Raw genomic sequence first — 20,957 nt, 5'->3', positions numbered from 1 at the left:
GATTATACTCATCACTAACTGAATGGCTGTTGTAGTACTATAATAACCCATCTTCATCTTGTACCTTTATTAAAGTACCACCATAGCTAAAAACATTTATACAACTATATTCCATCAGCTGAGGAGCTGTATCGACCACAGTGAACACATCAAGCTTTAGATATTAAAAATTACTTATAAAATAACAGTTTTCTCCCTATTGATTTCTGTCCCCAGCTCATACTTTCAGCGGCTGGAACAGCAGACTCTCTCTGCTTTGACGTCACATGCATACCCTCTATTCACTGATTTATGGAGTAGATTGCTTTATTTGGTCATGAAAAATTTGAATTATCCACCTATGGATGTGTCTCGAAAGGGAGATGCGCGTCAGAAGTTTGATCAACCAAAGATCAAAAAAAAGAAAATAAACCTGGCAAAATCAGAGATTCATAACAAAGCAGCTGACAAGATTGAAAAGGACAGGAAAAAGGGCCTAGGTAAAAAATGGCCAGAGTTATTTTTTTAAACATATTTGTACAAATGTCCAAAAAAAAAAAAGAAAAAAAGAAAGAAAGAAAGAGTTAAACATACAATTCAAGGTCAAATTCAAACTAGAGATATAGAGGAGAATCGTAACAGTGAACATCTGGTCAAAAATAATCTGCCTTCACGTTTCTCTCTATCTTTATAGTGCTCAAAGCTTTAAGAAATTAAACTTTTCACAGCGTGTGCCATTCAAGAACAGCAGAGGCTTCAACTGTGAGGAGTTGGCACTGAAGTTCTCTCATAATGGCCCTTCTGACTGCTTCACTAGCTTAGAAAAAAATAAAAAAAACACCACAGTCCAGACACACACAGCATCCAGCCCAAATCCCTGTGCTTCAGAGCACAGTACAGTACAATGAAGAGCATTATCACATGGTCCAGCACTAAATTGTTTGAATAAAAATCATAAAAAATAAAAACACATCTGGGACAAGAAATGTACACTCACATGAGACCATAAACCTGCACGCAAGCATGATGTGTGGACATACTCTTGCTGTAACGGCCGACCCTGCTCCCAGCACAAAGTCACAGAGGGGAGACTCAGTCTCCACCCCTCCTTCTAAAGAGCAGCTCTACTATTTTCACACAGTGCACCTCATCAAGAAAAAAGGCAAAATTAAAAATATACACATCTCCAAATGATGAAATAATTTATGCTTGAAAAGAACAAAATCTGGTAAACAAAATAAATTAAGGCATGCAAAGGATAATGTCAAATCTTGAGATTTGGATACTTCAGTTTTCTTTTTTAAAGCCAAAAATCCTATATGTTAGAAGATCTTCCTGTTAGGAAGAAAACACTCACTCTTATTAAATCCTCAGAACGAAGGTAGCTGCCAAAATAAAATTCAAACCCACTGGAATATCACTGTAATATGCCCGAGCTTTAAAGGCCCATATTTACATATTTGTGTTCTGTGTTCGAGCTTTAAGAGGCCGATATTTACATACATGTTCATGCGTATTCAGCAGCAGTGCAGCAAAACAAACAGCAAACACTTGAGTGACACAGACAGAAGCGCTTCTTCAAACACCCTGTCTCAGAGAAAATAAATACCACATATCAAAATAAAAAAAGAATATCACAAACATCAATGATGACCTCACTCAGATCCCTCCTTTAAAAGGAATACTGTGGCCTAACAAAATGATATGTATAAAACAAATGATAGTAGAAAGTGAGACAAGATCTTGTCTGTTGGCTTTGTAAGGTGGCGGTGATACATCAGAAGTGAAGCAGTGCGGAGCCGAGCAGAGGGAGCTGTGGTTCTGCCACATTAAGGCTTTGCAGTAAACATCAGAGCTGAGATGCTTCTGCTCCCCCCCCTACCTAAACCAAGACTCATGTCAACTTGTAGTAGTTAAGCCGGCACGGACAAAAGACATGCAGCAACTCACGCATCCAACACACATACACTCACACACACACTGATTCACTGACACAATCGACAGTTCACTTTGAGAGACTTGCCACTGCCTCTTCATTTTTTCCTCTTTTTTTCGGTTTGTTGTTTCTTTTTTTTTTTTTCCTCACTAAGATCTCTTGGCAGCATTACATGGTGCGCCTTTTCACCCCTCCCGGCCTGTGCCCCCCTCCTCTCCTCCAGTACACCGCCGCTCTGCCTTGGAGTGGCTGAATGGGGCCCTAGGAGGCAAGGCCGGAGGGGAGCTGGGTGAGCTGTGGGTGTGGACCAGGGGTTGGGTGGGGGTCTGTGGGGGCAGTTCAGTAGTCTGCGATAGGGGCGAGCTCAGGATACAGGTCCACTGTGATGTTCTTGTAGAGGCTGCTGAGGGAGATCTGGGGGCTGTAATGGATGTTGTTGAGGCCATCCAAGTGTTGTCGCTCTTTGGAATACCTCAGAAGTTTATACCTACAAAACGAATAGCCACATAGCCATGATGTTAGTATCCATCAACTTCATCTACCATTCTCTTTAAAGTCCAGGGGGGACCATAGAAATACTGATAAATCTGCAGCTGGAATATTTAGGAATATAAATTATTCAATATTATATGCATGTACCATTCAACGAGTGCTGCATGTTTACAAACATATGGTTAATTAATCAAGACCCCAATTTCCCTTCTTGTTGACTTAAAATCAAACCATGTTTATATAAATTTAGTTGATTTAAGTCTGGTACGTCAATTTTATATTAACCCTTAGAGCTCACGTGGCACGGATCTGTGCCTCTGGCACATCCCTTTATAAATCACTCGGTAACGTTTGAACAGTAAGTTGTACTGCAATGCATTGTGGGAATTGCAGTCGACCAGTCTACTGCTTTGAGGATGGCACAAATGAATATAATTGAAAAAAAAGCGTATGGACTTTTCTTTGTATATATGTAGATAGTTTGAAAACTGTTAGTAAAAAATGTATTTTTTCACTGTTGTGTCCCCAAGAAATGGGAGAACAAGTCTGTGCAAAGAAAAGGCTTAGTCACTATTGTTAACTGTGTGTTATAAATAAAAGTCTCTGAGTTTCAAATTTTGATTTGTTTTTTTCTTTTGTCTTTAGAGTGCAATAACTTTTTAAAAATTTAAGTGACATTACTGTAATAGATATATTCTTAAAGCCGAGGCTGTCCTGAAAAAAGGATGTATAGAGCTTGACTGTGCACCACAGGGTTGATGTTTTACAAGCTTTTTAAGACAAAAAGTCCAGAAGATACATGATGGTGAAAAAAACAGTTGTGAGCTCTAAGGGTTAAAGAGAGATTAAATCAGTCTGGGGATTGGACTAGTCTCTCGCTAAAGCGAGATAAAATGTCCGCATTTGTGGCAGACAGTCAATTACACAGGGAAATATTTGCTATCCCGAGAGTAGCTGTTTTGAGTCCACTCAGGGGAAGAAGTTTTGTTTTACAACACAAAAAACCTCTCACTCACATTCATTAAGGCCCGACATGCAAGAAACTGTCCAGAGGTGCGGACAGGATTAGACTCCATTATGATGAGAGAGTGGAGTGCAGCTGTGCACGGTAGTTAAGTTCTTCGTCTTCGATGAAATCAAAATTAGACAAAATAAATCCTTCAACTTCAATCTTGAAAAGCAAGCAGCCTGTATTAGCCTCTTTTGGACAGTGTGCTTGCTGAGCTGAGGTGATGCTGCAGCTGAGCTGGTTTGTGCTCTGTAGTATGTCGTTTTTACAATATTACTCCCTGCTCTCCAGAGGGTTCAATGTACCACATTTAACTCATTTATTTCATCACATTAAGATCTTCCCTTGCTATAATTTGCTACAGATAGCTTTTTGGATTATTTTTGTAGCGACAAAATGCTGATTTATTAATGTGAATTGTAATTAATTTGATATCAAGGCAAATTCTTTGACAGAGAGACAGAAAGAGATGCAGACATGAAGGAGTGAGAATAAAGATATGGACAGAGAACTTTAAATTCTTACTGTTCAGTCGTCTCGTTACTAATACTGTTTTCAGGGCAGCCTTTAGTGACTACAAGTCTGCCTCTGTGAGTGCAGACATTTTTTTTGTCTTTATTTTATTCTTTTTTATTTGAAAAATTTCGCTAACATCTCTCTAGCACTGAGGCTTTCTCTCTGACCCTCACACTGAAGGGGTGGGGGTTATTTAGAGACAGAAATGGATAAAGACACATCTTAGGCAATGTGCCCTCTAAAATTTAAGACTTGTCACAGGTAAAATTAAGACTTTTTAAGGATCCGCGGCCACCCTGATATTTTTGTAAATGTTAGACGGCTATCTTACCTCCCGAGGAACTGCACCTCTCCTCTGTGGTGGTGAGGAATAGACTTGTACTTTCCAATCTCTCCCTCTGGTCGTGTGACATTCAGACCGGCATAGTGAACCCTGAGGAGTATCCAGAACATATTGTCATTTATGATATGCATTTATCCAAGAGAAGAAAGCTAACCTCAACCTGTTTCACTTGTATGAAGGTACTTCTTATTTACTTTTGCATGGATGGGATTAAATTGTTATTTTTTGCAAAAATATGCTGAACAATCAAGAGTCGTACGCTTTCAGGTCTTTAAACAGCCATAAGATTTCCATCAACTGAGTGGCATGTTGCCTGCACTGGTTTAGGGGGAAAGAGTCAGAAAAGTTGTTAAATGCACCATTATTAACTTTTATTTGACAAACCTGTTCCACAAGTCATCATCTTCTCCTCCCCAGCCCCAGAATGCATTTGGAAAGCCATTAATTTTGCGAAACTGCTCCACAGTGAGTCCACTCACACCACCAAAGAACTCGCTGTATGGAAGACTGCAACCAGCAACCAACATGGGTTAGACATACCTAATAATAATTACAATTCCAACTATATTGACTTTATTTTAGCTGGTAGGTGCCAAAGTGTTCAATAAAGATTTACAATTTTTATTAACTCAGAAAAAAAGTCCACCCTTTATCGATTAACTTACATGTACATGTATTTGTCCAGTTTGGCAGCAAAGTGACGTGGCATCTGACCACAGCCGTAATAGTTTCGGTCATTTTCAGGGATGTGGTCAACATCATGGAAGATCAAGCAGTCCCAGTCCAAGTCCTTCATGGCCTCCAGGAAACCCACATTAAACAGCATTGCTCTGTTGAAGGGCTGGCTCCCGCTCTGAACATGGAAGCAGACGCAAAGACAGCAAGTCAATATCCTGGTGTTAACACAGAAGAAAAAAAAGTCCTAAGTATTATTAACACTGGATAAGGATTACTGTACACGGGGACCACCAATGTTTTGGAAATTACCCCGACGCCAATAGGCTTGTACACAATGTCGTTTCAAGGCATTAAACCGTGGTGACATTTCACGTTCACAACAAGTGAATAAGTTCCCCTTGTTCTTCCCTCAAGCCTCCATGTTGAGATGGCGTTTGACATCTGTCAAAGAAGTGTGCTGTTGCATCAAGTTTTTCATAATACAGGTCTGTAGTTGTCTTTTCTGTGAATTCCCAAATCAGAAAATGTGCTTTAGTCAGTAGCACCTTAAAGCACCTTAACCCATAAAGCTATGGGTGCAATCACAGAGAGATTTATAAAATCATTTTTCTGTGATTTATGCCCAGACATGAGTTGAGTATGCCATCACAAGCTTGTTTTAGGGGGGGAAGGGGGGTTGTAACAACTGAATGCATTAAATACATTATCTCTATAATAAATAATGAAACTTCTACAGCAGTTGTTTAATAGTTTTCTGCAGCTGATGCTGTAGATGTTAATTTTAAATCACTGCAAAACAAATGAAGATCAATCCTCATCTACAAATGATCATCTGTTTCAAAACACAAGCCAAGCTGATTATAAAATGCTGAGCTGAAAAATACTGGCACAAGATCAGGCACAGGTAGCCTGTGTGCATTTAGAGCACAGGTGTCGATGCGTGTGTGGATACCAGAGCTGAAGGTAGTAAGATAAGCAAATTAGATTAAACCCTGGAATAAGCTGGGGAAAGCACTATATAAATAGCCATTGTGCTGTATGCAATAATGTTACTTTACAACCGAAAAAGGAAAAAGCTAAAGGATCACAAGAACAAAGTTACCCCCCAAATTACAAAGATGCCAATTCAGACTGGATTCTTATTATCAGAGGACCTTCCTCTACATGAACTGAAATAGGTGTGGGCGAGATATCGAGTATACTTGATGTATCATGGCTTTTGCCATGCACGATGTATAAAAAGACTATATCGCGAACATCGAGTATAAATTATGCTGAAGTGTTGAGCCGTCAGCGTTCATTTCTCACTGTAGTTTCACTTCTCCCATTGTCCCTAAACGCATCTCTCACAGCAGAGCGCCCACTCCCCTACCCATCAAGAAAACTCGCCTCCGCACATGCGCGTTTATGTATCAGCGGAGGAGAGAAGCAGTCGAGAGGAAGGTAAACAGAGCAGCGTGGCGAGTTAGCGGCTAGTTATCTGTGTTCAGAGACGAGATTCAGTGGGTCTGTCGTCTGCAGTGGTGCAGCTTTAAAAAGGAAGAGGTCGAACTCACGCGGTAATGGTTAAAATACGCCGCAAGATGACTCCGAGATAACGGTGGCAGTAACACGTCACGTCGCTAAAGATATGAGCCCAGTGTTGTTGAAAAGCTAGGATTTAAAAAAAGACACTCAACTCAACATGAGTTGCCTGGGCAATTTGCTGAAAACTCCATACCAAAGTCTTACATGTCAGAGAGAAGACGGCCCAGCAGCAGAAAAATGTGATCCACTTCTCCACAACTATGGAGCCATATCACAGCCTAACAGTTCAAAACACCAACAACGTGGAATTAAAATGTTCCCGCCTCCAAACGAGCTTTTTTCCCCATGATCACACAGGAGAGTTTCTTGGATAAGCTCTAAAGACACTCTCATGTTATGAACTTGTCCAAAACCGCTCCAGCATTCATCAGCACAGATAACAGGACTAATGTAATCACAGCTGTGAGCCTGAATGGTGGACTAGACTGCAGGGTTTCTGCCTTCATGCAGGATCCTTATTGAGGAAAATAATCATTTTATGATCAGCAATACTAAACATAACACAGAAAACATTTCAGGACCGTCCATACACTGTAAAATACTGAGTATTTCACGATTTATGTATGTTTGATCTATTAGAAAAGGTTTGAATGAAGTCCTTTTCAAATTAAAACAGTGTGCTAAATTTGACTTTATGTTGATTTTTACCCTTTCTGCATACAATTTTATCAAAAATCCAATAGAACAGTCTATTTTAATCACCAAACTGGTGTCATTTGGGGCTGAATTAAATACAGCCACTTAGAGGACATTTTAAAGTATCGCGATATATAGCTATCGTGTATCAGGATATAGCAAAAATATATTGGGATATAAATTTTGGGCCATATCGCCCAGTCCTAAACTGAAATATGGTGGGTTATTTACTCTGGATTTTTTTCTTTAAAAATTAAGTACATGGTCAATACACCTGACAAGGCTGCAATTTTTTTTTTTTTTTTTTGCCAGTAGCAGTGGTGCAACAGAGGTTGATAATCTTGTAGCAAAAGAAAATTAACTTGCAGCATGATACATCAAAAGTCTGTGATATCGTTAAAAAACAATCAAAAGTAGTTCAGTTTTTTGTATAAACCAGTCATGAATAGCAAAAGGGCATTCATGTAACATAAAATGCACAAAAGCCAAACTTAAACAATTAGGGTTTTCAGATTAAGACTTTCTTTGTTTTTCAGAGAATGGGGGTCCTCCCCCAGGAAATTCTGAGAATCCAACACTGAATTTCCTGCATTCTGGTGAATATTTATGAAACAATTTGTGGTGGAATGATTAAGAATGTTCCTAAGCATCTATTTCCACATTCAGCTAAATGCTCATTTAAATTTCATTTAACCGACTTGTCTAAAGAGGAGAAAATCCTTAGAAAACAGTCAAATTCCTCACAGGGTCATTGTGCCTCATACAGTGTGGCCAACATCGCCAGCCTTTGTCCCTCTTTGCAGAATCATATTAACAGGAGACCACTGGACGCTATCCATTGAGGTAGCATGGGGCGGTGCGTATGAACGCAGCGGCCCGGCGCTTCATCACTAGCAGCAAAACAAAGCCCTACTCTCACACCAGGACATTCTGTGTATAAGAGAGACTGCTTCTTCGACTACTGCAAAGGCAGTATGCCCACAGAGTTTGCATGTTTCCTTATGGAGGTTATCTGGAGAACGGGGCACGTAGAGACTGAGGGAAGGCAGCAGCATGAAACCTACAGCCAGGTGGGGAGGAGACAGAGAAGGCTTTGTGTGAGAAGGTGGATGCGGGGCAAACGAGCTGGGCTGCAGGCTAGGCTGAGAGCGGCCCGACAAAAACCTGTCGTACAAAGCTTCTTTCTCGTGGGTGCCCGCTCCCTCGCAAGCAGGACGGACGACGTGGGGCTCTGGATTTCTAACTACCGCATGGACGACTACTGCTACAAAGGAGACTGCCAAACGTTATTTCGTTGTGTTTTTACAATGCAGTGATAACAAACAACTATCCATCTATCTAATATCGATATGTGGCCTCTTTTCATTTTGGCTGAGTAGTTATATCTGAGTTCAACCCCCGGCAGCCCACACACCACTTTATTTCCATTTTCTACTGAGAAAAAAAAAAAACTTTCATACCGCGCTGTTCCTACAACAAGCTCACTGCTAAGCCACCAAGCCACCGCTGAGCTTCTCATACTGAAATGCCAGAGAAAAGCTCAGACAGGAAGGCAACGGCCATAAATTGAAGGTACAGTGGCCTTTAGCGGCCATTTCATCGATGGTACGCCTTAACAGGCTGTGCATAATTAGTCGGTAGTCTGTTGAGACACAGAGGAACACAGGGAAGAGGTGAAGTGGAGGAGAACAGGGAAGTAACTGATAATGTAAGCTGAATCTGAAGCCTTAGAGTGGCGGGACCTCTCTCTGTTCCTCCCTCACTAAAACACAGCAGTCTCTTATCGCAACGGTGTAATAAGGTAAAATGATATGTAGCGCAGATCAGTTTTCTTGTTGCATGTGATGTAAGAGGTTAAAAATTCAGACATCCTCGAAAGTATTATTATAACCAGAGGAGTCCAGGTCATAATCTTTCTATAATATAATTAATACAACCTTGCTATAAACCAGAGACTGCCTTGAGTACCCAACATGAATTTCCACCTTTCATTAAAATCCTCACTGGTTAAAACTGTTTCCTTCAGCTCAACGTTGGCCCAGGACGACCACAAAACTTCACCATACACACCAACACCAAAACACCATACCTGCTCTATGACATAGAAGGCAAACTGCAGCCGCTGTCTCTGCAGCATGGGGATGAGGTGATGGAAGAGGATGGGTAGATGCTCATGACGGTTTCTGAATGGGATCAAGATAGCCACCTACAACACAAAGGAAGAAAATAAGACATCACTCAGTCCATGTAGTTGGCATTCTTTTTTTGTGTCACAACAATGACTGATATTTGGATTTGTAATAACTAGAAACACACCTTCCAGCGAGGTTTGCAGTCCTTTGGTTTCCAATGGCCTCCGAACTCGATGTCAAAAAACTTGGAGAACTTTAGTTCCTTCTCCTCCATGGGGATCTCCGTCATATTGACTTCCATTTGGCCCTCTGTGGAGAGTTTTAAGGGAAAGTTTATCTCTCTAATACAGAAGCAAAGAAAACAAAAGCAGTTTCAAATAGTATCTGCACAGAGAAGCTTGGGTTATTAAACAAACAAACAAACAAACAAACAAACAAAAACCCACTGCTCTTGTGGTTTCTATGGATCCTCTGAAAAGACCATCAGCAGCCATGAGCACTGACAGGTGCATTAACAGTTATGGCTTACCATGGCCGTTATGGCATTACCTGCCTCTATCAACTTCACAGAAAAGTTTAAATCACATCAGTTTTGCAGATTTAATTGTCAAAATAAACTTCCAAAGCAGGAATTATTAATCGTTATGAACACTACTATTTCCAGTATTTCTAAATTCTAATCTTGAGCTTTTCCTAACTATTATGAACTTTGTGAACAGCTTACTTTCCTGAAAAAAGGAAAAAGTGACAGACTTTTATATGTTAAAGAAGCTGTGGACTTTACCAATCAAAGTTACAGCATCAAGTGTTGCTTGTAGCAGTGTGCCTATATAAACTTGGAACATAAAGTAAGGAAATTTGTGTTTGGTACATTATTTCTCTGTTGTAACAATGATTCTTGGCAACCAATCTCATACAGTTGAAAAGCCTGTTTATTTCCCTTTAAATGGTGCCACATTTGTGGGATGAGCAGCAGAGCTGAGTCTGTGGGTTGTGCCCACAAATAATTTGCCATATCTTCTCTGCCAGTGCCAAATGACTTATTTTGCTGTTTTTATTGACTCCAAGTGTTCAGAAGACACAGAGAATGCTTTCACAACTGCTTCAATGATTAGAGAAACATCTTTTGGTGGAGGCAGTGTGATGGTTTTCCAGTGATCTCCCTCACTGGAAAAAAGAGGCTCATCATCAATGGAAATAATTTTAATGCAGAGAGGTATATATGAGATTCTGCAACTAGTGGCAGTCCCATATTTCCACAGTCTTGGACTGAACTCTAACCTCCAGATGACAACATTCCCCCCCACAGACAAGGGTTTATCAGAGACTACCTCAAGATGTTGGGAGTGGACAGGATAGAATGACCTGCCAGCAGTTGTGACATCAACCCACTAAACACTTGTTGGATCAGCCTGGGCGTGCTGATAGTGCCAGAGTGACCAACACAACCATACTGGCTGACTTCCGACAAAAGCTGGTTGAAGAATGGGATGCCATCCCTCAGCAGTGTGTGACCAGGCTGGTGACCAGCATGAGGAGGAGGTGCCAGGCTGTTGTGGCTGTGTATGGTTCTTCCACACGTTACTGAGGCTCCTGTTTGTTAAATGAATAAACTGTTAAATTGCTAACACGTCTTGTTTCTATAGACTTAAATCATCCAATCCACTAAACAACACCAAACAAGAGTCAACAGCAGAATAAGCCGTTTGGCGCTGGCAGAAAAGATTTGGCAAATTTTTCATGGGCACAACCCACATACTCTGCTCTGCTGCACACCCCACAAATGCAGGTTCCTTACACATATGGCATCATTTAAAGGGGAAATAAATAGGCTTTAAAACAGTATAAGATATATTGCCAAGAAACATTGCTACAACAAAGAAAAAAATCTACCAAGCATAAATTTCCTTACTTTTTGAGCCAAGTTTGTTTATAGGGTACAAAGTGTGCTGTGTTGGACTTGGCTACTCACTCATAGAAGGTAATCGTTCTGGGCAGGGGAGGTTCTGGGCGTAAGTGAAGTTCTCAGGGAGGTATGTTGTTGGCTGGACCAGGTACTCACTGGAGTTACTGCCATCAGGATAGTCTGCAAAAGAACACCAAACATCAGACATAACAGCAAAACGCTCAAAACCAAATCACATTCATCACACAATTTTATAAAAGCAAGATTTAATCCTCAAAGAACATAAATGTGACACTCAGGAAGCACATCATCGTTCCTGTACTATTCAGCACATACATACTAGTTCTATGCATTCAAGCAGTAATCACCGTCCCTTCCAGGAGTTGAATAAATGCAATCTCTGAGTGTAATTCAACAAAGGATTAGGGCTTTAGTAAAAAATTACATGACTCAATAGCAGGAGTGTATTTGTATTCGTCCTGATCTATCACTGTTCAGGGGTCACAATCCAATGCACGTAGTCAAATGAATAAGTCAGAACCATTTAAAGAGGAAAAAAGGAAAAAAAAATACAATATTTAGCCATCAATCTTGGTTATAAGTGTTTAAAAACCGCTCTCTAACAACCAACGAAGAAGAGGGAGTAACCAGCATATCCAAACACCAAAAGGGGAAAAGTTGGCTCCCGGCTTCTAACGCAAGAGCTGCAGAGCAGTGAGACCCACTTCCCCTTTCTCCTTCCACTTATTCCCTGCTGTTTTTAAAAAACCTCCATTGCAGCTAACCGTTAGCCTTTACCATCTACATACAAAAGTGTTTGGCATAGGGAAAGTAAAGATAACAGGGCCTTTACACAGTTTTATACAAGTCATAAAAGCTAAAACGTGGCAAAAACATAAAGAACTTACCTGTCCCATTGAGGGTGTTGTTCTTGTTGGTGTATAATCGGATCATTTGGCCAATGGTTCTCACATTGTCTCTCAACATGATGCCCTGAGCTTGCACCATGAAGAAGTATGTGTTGGCTGGCAGAAAAAGAGGGGAAAAAGAGATTTTAATTAAACCTTTAGACAGCAGGTGGATGTTAGATTTAGAAACAATGACAGCTTAAAAACAGATCATTAAAGGGCGATGAATTTCCAGTGATATTGTTCAATATAAAGCAACAATAGTACACTAGTTTCTAATGAAGGGACTTATCTACAAATGTAGAAATTGAAAGTGCTGCTAAATCTGCAACAGATCAATTTTTATGTAACCACAAGACCCACTGAATGTTCTCATGATCCCTCTGAAAGCAAAATAAGTGGTCTCATACACAAGCTACTTTGGTATGCATTTTGACTAAGGTTTCCTACACACAGCCCTTACTAACAGGGCACTGTTTGTCAACCACAATTCACCATTTAACTGGGGTCATTACAGCTCAACTCTCATATCTTCAACTGTGGCATCCCCAAGGGCTGTGCCCTTAGTCCACCCCTACTCCGTCTCTTTGTATATCTGACAAGACCATGGTGGCTCTGACATATAATAACAATGAGAAAGCTTTCATGGAGGAGGCCCAAACACACTATCTGCATGATTCATTGCAGAGCAAATGACCCCCCACCCAAAACTTTCATTCACTAGCCAAGACCAAGGTAGCATCACGATGTTGTAATAACTACATATTATTTAGCGGGATGGGTCAGGAGAAGAATAAATGTGCAGTCTTACTGTAATTAATAAAAAACTAATCTGAACAAAAATAAAGTCAACAGAGATACCATTTAGCTAGAAATAAGGACCGAAGTAGTATACAAGCAGCAGTGTGTGTGTGAATGACTAATCTGTGTTAAGAGATGCTAGAAGTCTCATCATAAAAAAGCAACACAGCCTCAGCTGTTGAGAAAGTGACAGTAAAACAATGCACAAAAAGCAGATGATGTTAGTTCATCTGCCTGGCAAATAAATATCACTTAAATGCTGAAAATTGAGTAAAACATTTTGCAGCTACTCTTTAAAATGGAAACATAATATGCTCAGTACAGATAACAGAATAGGGCCAAGTGCTTTCAAAAGATTAATTTATCCCTCATAAGCTGCAGCTATGCATGCGCAGTTATCAATGTGTGCTCCAGCAGCAAAGCGCACGTTTGGAAATTTCAATTTACCACAGTGAGGAACCAACAATGCATGAAATGACCATCCTACAACCTCAAATTAACTTCTCAGCTCAGTGTTAAATGCAGCAGCAGACAAGTTAGCAACATAGTCAGCAGTGTCTTGAACACCTAAATCTTTAATTTTGAAAACAATATTGCTTCTGGACAGGCAAAAGTCACTTCCATTTATATCTAAACTTCAATGAGCATAACATGAAATTAATGAAGCTGCCTCTGTGAGATCTTAGGTTATAACTTTCCTCTATCTTTCAACTTTTTTGTGGGACTTTCTATCAAAGTGCTAGATTGGTTCGCATCCTACTTAAAGGACAAGGACTGTTTTGTGTAGCTTTAAATCTGAGCAGACAAAAACTGCATGCAGAGTCCCCAAGGCTAAATCCTGAGGCCTCTTTTGTTTAACATCTACATGTGTCTACTTGCTCAGATCATAGAAAACAATGAAATAAATTACCATAACTATGCAGATGACACACAGCTCTACATTTCAATGCTCCTAGCTGACCATGGCACCCTTACAAGCACTCGGTAAATGCATTGAACACATTACTTAGCGGATGTTGAATCATTTTTGTCAGTTAAACAGCAAAAAGCTGAGGTAGTTGTTTTGGACCCAAGCAGTGTTTAAAAGTCAACATGCATTTCCACTCACTGCACTAAAAAAAAAAAAACTGCTGATCAGGCCAGAAATCGGGGTGTTGTCATGGTTTCAGACCAAAATTTTAAAAACACATAAACACAATCACAAAGCCAGCTTATTATCACCTCAAAACTATTTCTGGGATTAAAGGACTAATGTCCCAACAGGACCTTGAAAAACTTTTCAATATATATTTTTCTTCAGGCAAGTTGACTACAGCAACAGTGTCTTTACAGGTCTGCCTAAAAGTCAATCAGACTGCTGCTGCACTCGTCTTCATATCAAGAGAGTGGAGCTAGCTTCCTGTCTCTCAGAGAACAGGCTTTAAGATACCCCTGAAACTGAATGGCCCAGAATACATCAGTGACCCTCTAATACAGGATAAGGCATCCAGACCGCTCAGGTCGTCTGGTGCAGGTCTACTCTGTCACCTAAGCCAGAACCAAACATGAGGAAGAAGCGTTCAGTTTCTATCCTTCCCTATCTGGAACAAACTCCCAGAAAAAAATCAGGTCTCCTGGAAGTCTGAGCTCCATTAGATCAAGGCTGAAGACACAACTGTTCCTTGCTGTCTTTGACTAAGAATTCATTTTTCATTTTTTTATTTTAATTAAAACACTGCACCGTAACTTTTTAAATTGTCATCTCGACACGTTTCAGGTAGAAATTTTTCTACTTTTCTATTTAGCATCATTTTTATTTTTGTGTGGGTTTTATTGGCTGTTTTACGATCTATTTTTTTTTATTTCTGGTGTTTCTTTTTCCTTTTGTCATCAAATTTTGAGCTCTTGAGTGAATGCCTTTGAATTGCTTCTTGGCTGATATGTTCCATACAGTTAACTTTGCCTGTCCTTGGGTCACACCTGACAAAACTCATATTTTATCCCAGCTTCTCCTGTGTTTTTGGGTCATCTCCCATCCCGCCCACCCCCCATTTTGTTATTTCCCAAGAAACTCACAAAATTTTCATGGCTCTATTAGAAATACACCAATTCATAAACACAGAATCATACGGTTTGTATGTTTGTCTGAAGACACTGAAGTTGCCAGATCATGTATAATCACAATCGGCATCAATATGAACTCTCAACTCTTTTGTCCCTGAGACTTTAGCAACCTAAGACCTGATTGAAGGAGTGATCTGACGAGATGAGAGCTGCATGAAGGAGTGAGGTAGCCCAAAAAAAAAGGACCGGAAAGCTTAATGCTTAGTTATTGTTTTTCATCTGCTCTCTGCATTAAAACACTTTATCTTAGTGACCATATAATATTCTATGCCCTAATTTCTTGGTGACAGCGTGTTAGGGTGCCATTTAACACAGCGACACATCAAAGAAAGTTACAGTAAAGTTAGCACCATTTTAAAGCCATTTTCTGCTCATATGAATAGTTTTACATAGAAAGGGGGTGAATAAAGATCGGCTTACTTTTTGGTCATTCCAGCATTACCATGCCAGACTACGCGACTAAAATCTTGCCATCTTGGCTGACACCACTACAACTGTGATCCTGACTGCTCATCGTATGCCATTCCCAGACCGTCGGGGGGGGGGGCAGTTCAAAGAGTGTTGCTCTACTACAGTGGTGTTGAATATCAGGGGGAAACTGATCTTTTTAAGTTAACAACCCTATCATTTTAAAATTTGGATAATCAAATGTAAAGCAGGTTATTTATGTGACTTTTGCAGAGACATTATTAGACTGTGAATGATGGCACTAGTGTTAGAATTCACATGGGAGGTTAAACCAGACATTTAGGGTGTTTTCTCCTCCGCCAAAAAAAAAAAAAAAAAAAAAAAAAAAAAACCACGTCTATGACAAATTAGTGTATAAAAACACCTGAACAAATAAAAACGTGTTGAATCTCAAAATGTTCTGGGGGAGGACCCCCAGCATACAGGCTATAGCAGCTACAGTGAGAAAAATGAATCTGAGCAATCTGACCTTGTCAAGGTGGGAGGAACCATGAAGAAAGAAGGATATGTGGACATTTTGAAGAAAACCTGAGGCAGTCAGTAACAAGACTGGGTCTGGGTCAATGCATTTTCTTTCAACACAATGACCCAAAACATACGTCACTCCTGGTAAAGAACTACCTTCAGAAGACCAAAGTGAGTGTTACTGAGTGGCCAGCACAAAGCCCTGACTTAAATCCCATTGAAAATCTGTGGGATGGAAAGATTGGTAAAAGAAGAATGGGATGGGATTCCTCAGTCCATGTGTCAGAGACTTGTTGAAAACTACAACAAATGACTGCAGGCTGTTATCCAGCAAAAAGAAAACACTATTGACTATTAGCACCAGGGGGGCTAATAATTTTGACTCTGGTAGTATTTATGTTTTTTTTTTTATATTTTCATTTCTGTGTGCAAAGTTAAATAATTCCAGCATCCAGAATAAAACTAGGATGTTTGAAAGAGATGTTAAAAATGATTTGCTTTGTTTTACAGCACTTGAGAAACATGTTTAAATCAGTGAAATGTTCATGGGGGGCTAATATCTGGGGACATATTTAATGTACGCATTTTCCCATGATGCTCTAGGGCAGTGGTTCTCAACCTTTTCAGCCCGCGACCCACGAAATAAAGGTGCCAGTGGCCGGGCACCCCCACTATACCTGAAGGTGGCTGAACACAGCCATGCACATTCAAGAACAGTCATGTGCAGACAAGGCTGACCGTTGGGGGGGGGGGGACTTTCTGGGGCCCAGCCAAACTAGTGGCCAGCAAAGTCATGGTCTATTGTAAAGTTAAGCTGAGGTATTTTAATTTTACCTGAATAATAACTACTCTTATCAAAGAAACAACTTTAAATTCATTTGTGTAGTAGCCCTCTTAAAAATGTAAATCCTTTTGTTAAAAACAGAATTAAAATACATACAAAAAAATTCTAAAATGGGCTAATAATGCCAAAAAATGGTGGGAAATGTGGTGAAATTAGATTTTAAAAGTAGCAGAAATGGGTTAGAAATGCCAAAAATTAGATAAAAGTGGTAAAAAAAATAACCAAATAATGGCAAAAAATTGACATATTAAGTGATAAAAGGGGATTCAAAAGTGGCTGAAATTGTGTTAAAGTGGCAAAAACAGGTGGAAATCTGGTGAAATGACATGGAAAAAGATGGCAAAAAAAGGTTAGCTGAGGCATAAATAATCAGAGGACATCAAAAATTGGCATTGTGAAATGTGGCTAAAAAGTGGTAAAAGGGGTTAATCGTGGCAATAATGTGTCAACAGAGCAAACAATAGGCAGAGCGTTGCAAGATTTGGTTTAGAAGTGGCAAAAATGTGTTAAGATTTGCAAAATTGGTGGAAAAACGTAATAAAAAAATGGGCACATTAGTGTAAGAAACCACCAGTGTAATTCAAAAATGTTCTCAGTTTTTTAAGGCATCTGGAGACCCCCTCTCAGTGTCTCACAACCCCCAATGGGGTCCTGACCCCAACGCTGAGGAATCCCTGCTCTAGGGTAGAGTGTTTGTGTTGAGATGTGTTTAAATGTGTCCATGTGCATTTAGATGTTTCCCGTTGTACAGAGATCACTGCTGGGATTCATTTGTTCATGTTTCTGATGCATTATGTTGCGTTTTATGTTCATCACTTCTGCACCATGAGAAGAGAGGACTTCCTCACAATAAGTTTGGCGGTCCGTCTAAATGCCTGCATCTGGAAACATGAGCCTTCTTTCATAAGCTTAGCTATGAGGTGACATCATGGAAGAGTAAAACAAATTAATAGTTCATAAAATGATTGAAAAAAATGTATGAAAAAGCTCCCCAAGTTTTTCTACATAGACATGGCTAGATTGTTTATCAGCGCACTGTTTGTATCCTGCCAAAAAATACATATTGTCCTTGTATTTCATAGACATAATTAACATGATGCTGATTTGTATACTGAAACCATCATTAACACAGTACTTAATTTTCCACCACTGTATATGGAGATTGTCACCTATATGCAACCGTATCACTACATCATTAATGATGCTCCTAGACCTCAGGCTTTTATAAATCTCCCTCAGTGAGTTCCCCAGAACTATCATCTCTCCCAAGCATGACTAACATCCACAGCCAGTAAAAGCCAACACTCAGAGCATTTAATGCCAGTCCGCACAGCATGTGATCATCAGAAGAATGACCCAGTAAAACTTCACATCAACAGCAGCAATTTACACAACGATAAACAAAACCGAAACCAGCCAGGCCCACAAAACACCACTCTAGCTTTTACGCTGATGACCAAGAGGATAAAAGCATCAGACTTCACTCTACATATTTTGTTTCAACTGTATCTGGGATTACTACGAGTTAAACCGTAGAAACATACAGATAAAAATGTTAATACGTAGCCATAGTGTTGTTTAAATGAAGACTTTTATGCTGACATATATGGCAGTAACTCTAGCCTGGAACTGTAAATGCTGACTTATTGACACACTCATTAGTAAGAGTAGAAGTCCCTATTTTTGTCATGGATAAGCTCTACCTGCCAGTGAGGATGTTAGGAATCCCCGCATTTAACATTAGCATCGACACCCAAGGTTCATTCATTCAGAAGTCGTCCAGGAAACACCAACAAATGCGCATTAAATCATAAACCCCACACAAAAGAACAACATTTAGTTAATTTGTCAATCCTCGCCTTCTGGGGGAGGTTTCCCTCTTTTACACCGCAAAACAGCGAGGGCTTTCTGGACATCATGCCTAGGGTGGATCTTTGAGCAGTTGGCTAGTGAGCAAACTGTTTTAGCATTAGCATTGATGTAACAGCAGCTGGCGCTTATTGAGCTGCAGGCGATAATCCACACATAATCACATTAACTGTTGCCGTATAAGGCGCACAGACTAAATCTCTGTTAACTAACCTATTCCGGGAGCCACATAAATGAAGTAGAGACAAGTGGTTGACATGGAGAAGAAGAATATGAAGGCCAGAAACGATCGGTTGGACATTCGCAGCAGCCGCCTCCAGTTCACCATTTTGGCTTAGGCCCGCTTCTGTTTCCCCGATATGAATCCCATAAAAAGACTTTTTGGCGTTAAAATGTCCTCGAATTGACAGATAATAATGTCAATTGTGTAGTCATGGAAAACCCTTCACCGCCAAAGCCCAGATATGCAGCACGGAGAAGGCTAATGCTAGCGGTGTTAGCTGGCCTGCTTTCCCCCTGCCAAGAAATTTCCAGATGGAAAAAGCAGGCCTGTAACGTTAATATCAGGCAACTGAGAGCCTCATGGAGCACCACCGGTCAGGCATATTGAAACAGTCACACTACGGGCCAAGAGCGTCGTAGCATTTTTTATAAAGAACACTCGTGGTAGCCTTCCATGGTTGCGGCGTCGCCAGCGAGGCTTGAATCGCTAGCACTGAAGGTTGGTCATTGAAGGGGGCAGGACCGCTCTGCCTTCTCCCACACAGTCTACCCTCGGCCGGTGCGATGTTTCCAAAACAGTCGGTGCGCTTTATCATCAAACCGCAGAAACAGGAGTCCAGTCATGCCACCAAGTTTCTCCACGCTGGTTCCACGCGATTTTGGTATTCAGCACACATAAGTGCGGGGTGAGATATGACATAAAAAAACTCAATAAAAAAGATATGAAGTCTGCCTCCTTTTCATTTTCTGCTGGCACTGCAGCGACCGTTTCCGGTGGGTGTAACACCACCCCTCCCCCGCGTCGTCATGGAAACACGTGTGCGCGCGTTGCGGCGGCGAGTCTTCATCAAGTTTTTTTTTTTTTTTTTAATTATTTAATCCAAATAGGTAGCCAAAAAGGTGGATGAAAATGACAAAACAAATCACTGAGGGAAAAAATATTTCATCAGATTTTTCAGGCGGAGTCGTAGCTATAAATCGAAAGCTCAACCTGATAACGCAAACAAAATATAACCATGAAACCAGATAGGCTTAACCTGATTACCCATACAATTATAAGTACAGTCAAAAAGGCATATAATGTGATCAGCTGGGATCTGGTGACCGCAGGTGGCAACAGAAATGACAAATGCATACCAGAGGACAACCTGGTCAAGTGCAGCGGTGTTCAGACCAGGGTTATTCTAGTTAAGTAAAACTAAAATTTAAAAATCATTTAAGTTAACTGAAACCGGAAAAAAACGAAAACTAACTAAAACTGTATAGGGCACTTACAAAACTAAAATGAAATAAAAACAGAGACAAAATATCCTTAGTTTTATTCTTTGACACAACCATATTGACCGGCACCGACACCCAAGTCTGGGGAACTGATTTGTTGAGACTTCACACAGTGGCAGTTTAATGTCTGGAGTTGTATTCAAACATCATCTTTAAACAAATAAAATGAAAAGTGAAGAGTAGCCTGTTTAAATATGTTTTTAAAAATGTATGACTTTCACTCAGCCCTGACATCTATCTGTAAACCCTAAAACTAATAAAAACTAAACTGAAATGAAGCATTTTTGTAAAATTAAAACTAAACTAAAATAAAAAACCAGCAGTCAAAACTAATTCAAACTAAACTGAAATTGAAAAAAGAAAAAGAAATAAAAACTATTGAAAAATCCACAACTATTATAACCTTGATTCAGACCCAACAAAAGTAGACTATTTGACATCAGCAGGAATGTTGTTAAAGATGATTAATATGTTTCAGAATTTATGGCCGACCAAATTTCATAGGACCTCTGTATCAAAAGGATACAGCACACTTTTGAGGGGCTCTGCCCAGGGACGTAGTTTGGGATTTTGGGCCTCCAGAAAGAATATCACACAGGGCCCCCTTAACCGAATAGCCAAGCAACCACATTTGCATCAATTTTACAAATATCTATGCATTTAAATTAATTCTTGAACCATAATTTCCTGATTTATGAACATATTTTTACAATGGTTAAATTAAATTTACTTGCATTATTTTGCAGAGCTGGACTATACCATTTGGACATTCCTGAGGAATG

At 40.0% G+C, this 20,957-nt stretch overlaps 1 protein-coding gene across 1 annotated transcript; it reads right to left on the bottom strand.

Annotated features, from left to right (window-relative positions):
• Positions 1-288: 288 nt before the first annotated feature.
• Positions 289-19,660, bottom strand: b4galt6 (UDP-Gal:betaGlcNAc beta 1,4- galactosyltransferase, polypeptide 6). The gene is made up of 9 exons (XM_041790839.1): positions 18,886-19,660; positions 12,123-12,239; positions 11,281-11,394; positions 9,493-9,617; positions 9,266-9,382; positions 4,941-5,128; positions 4,660-4,782; positions 4,264-4,365; positions 289-2,402 (listed from the first exon to the last, which is right to left on the bottom strand). Exons 1-9 carry the CDS (start codon positions 18,998-19,000, stop codon positions 2,255-2,257), a joined length of 1,149 nt encoding a protein of 382 aa, XP_041646773.1. The 5' UTR covers positions 19,001-19,660; the 3' UTR covers positions 289-2,254.
• Positions 19,661-20,957: the final 1,297 nt, after the last annotated feature.

Source organism: Cheilinus undulatus, linkage group 7 (assembly GCF_018320785.1).
Source record: "Cheilinus undulatus linkage group 7, ASM1832078v1, whole genome shotgun sequence".
Taxonomy (NCBI): domain Eukaryota; kingdom Metazoa; phylum Chordata; class Actinopteri; order Labriformes; family Labridae; genus Cheilinus; species Cheilinus undulatus.
This window is presented reverse-complemented; position numbering and strand designations above follow the sequence as displayed.

Bases quoted from the DNA above. Each gene is read 5' to 3' on its own strand.
- b4galt6 (XM_041790839.1), bottom strand. From the start codon at position 19,000: ATGGTGAACTGGAGGCGGCTGCTGCGAATGTCCAACCGATCGTTTCTG. The intron at 11,395-12,122 runs GTAAGTTCTTTA...GTTCTTTTGCAG, and splicing joins CAACACCCTCAATGGGACAG to ACTATCCTGATGGCAGTAAC. The intron at 9,618-11,280 runs GTGAGTAGCCAA...AACTCTCCACAG, and splicing joins AGAACGATTACCTTCTATGA to AGGGCCAAATGGAAGTCAAT.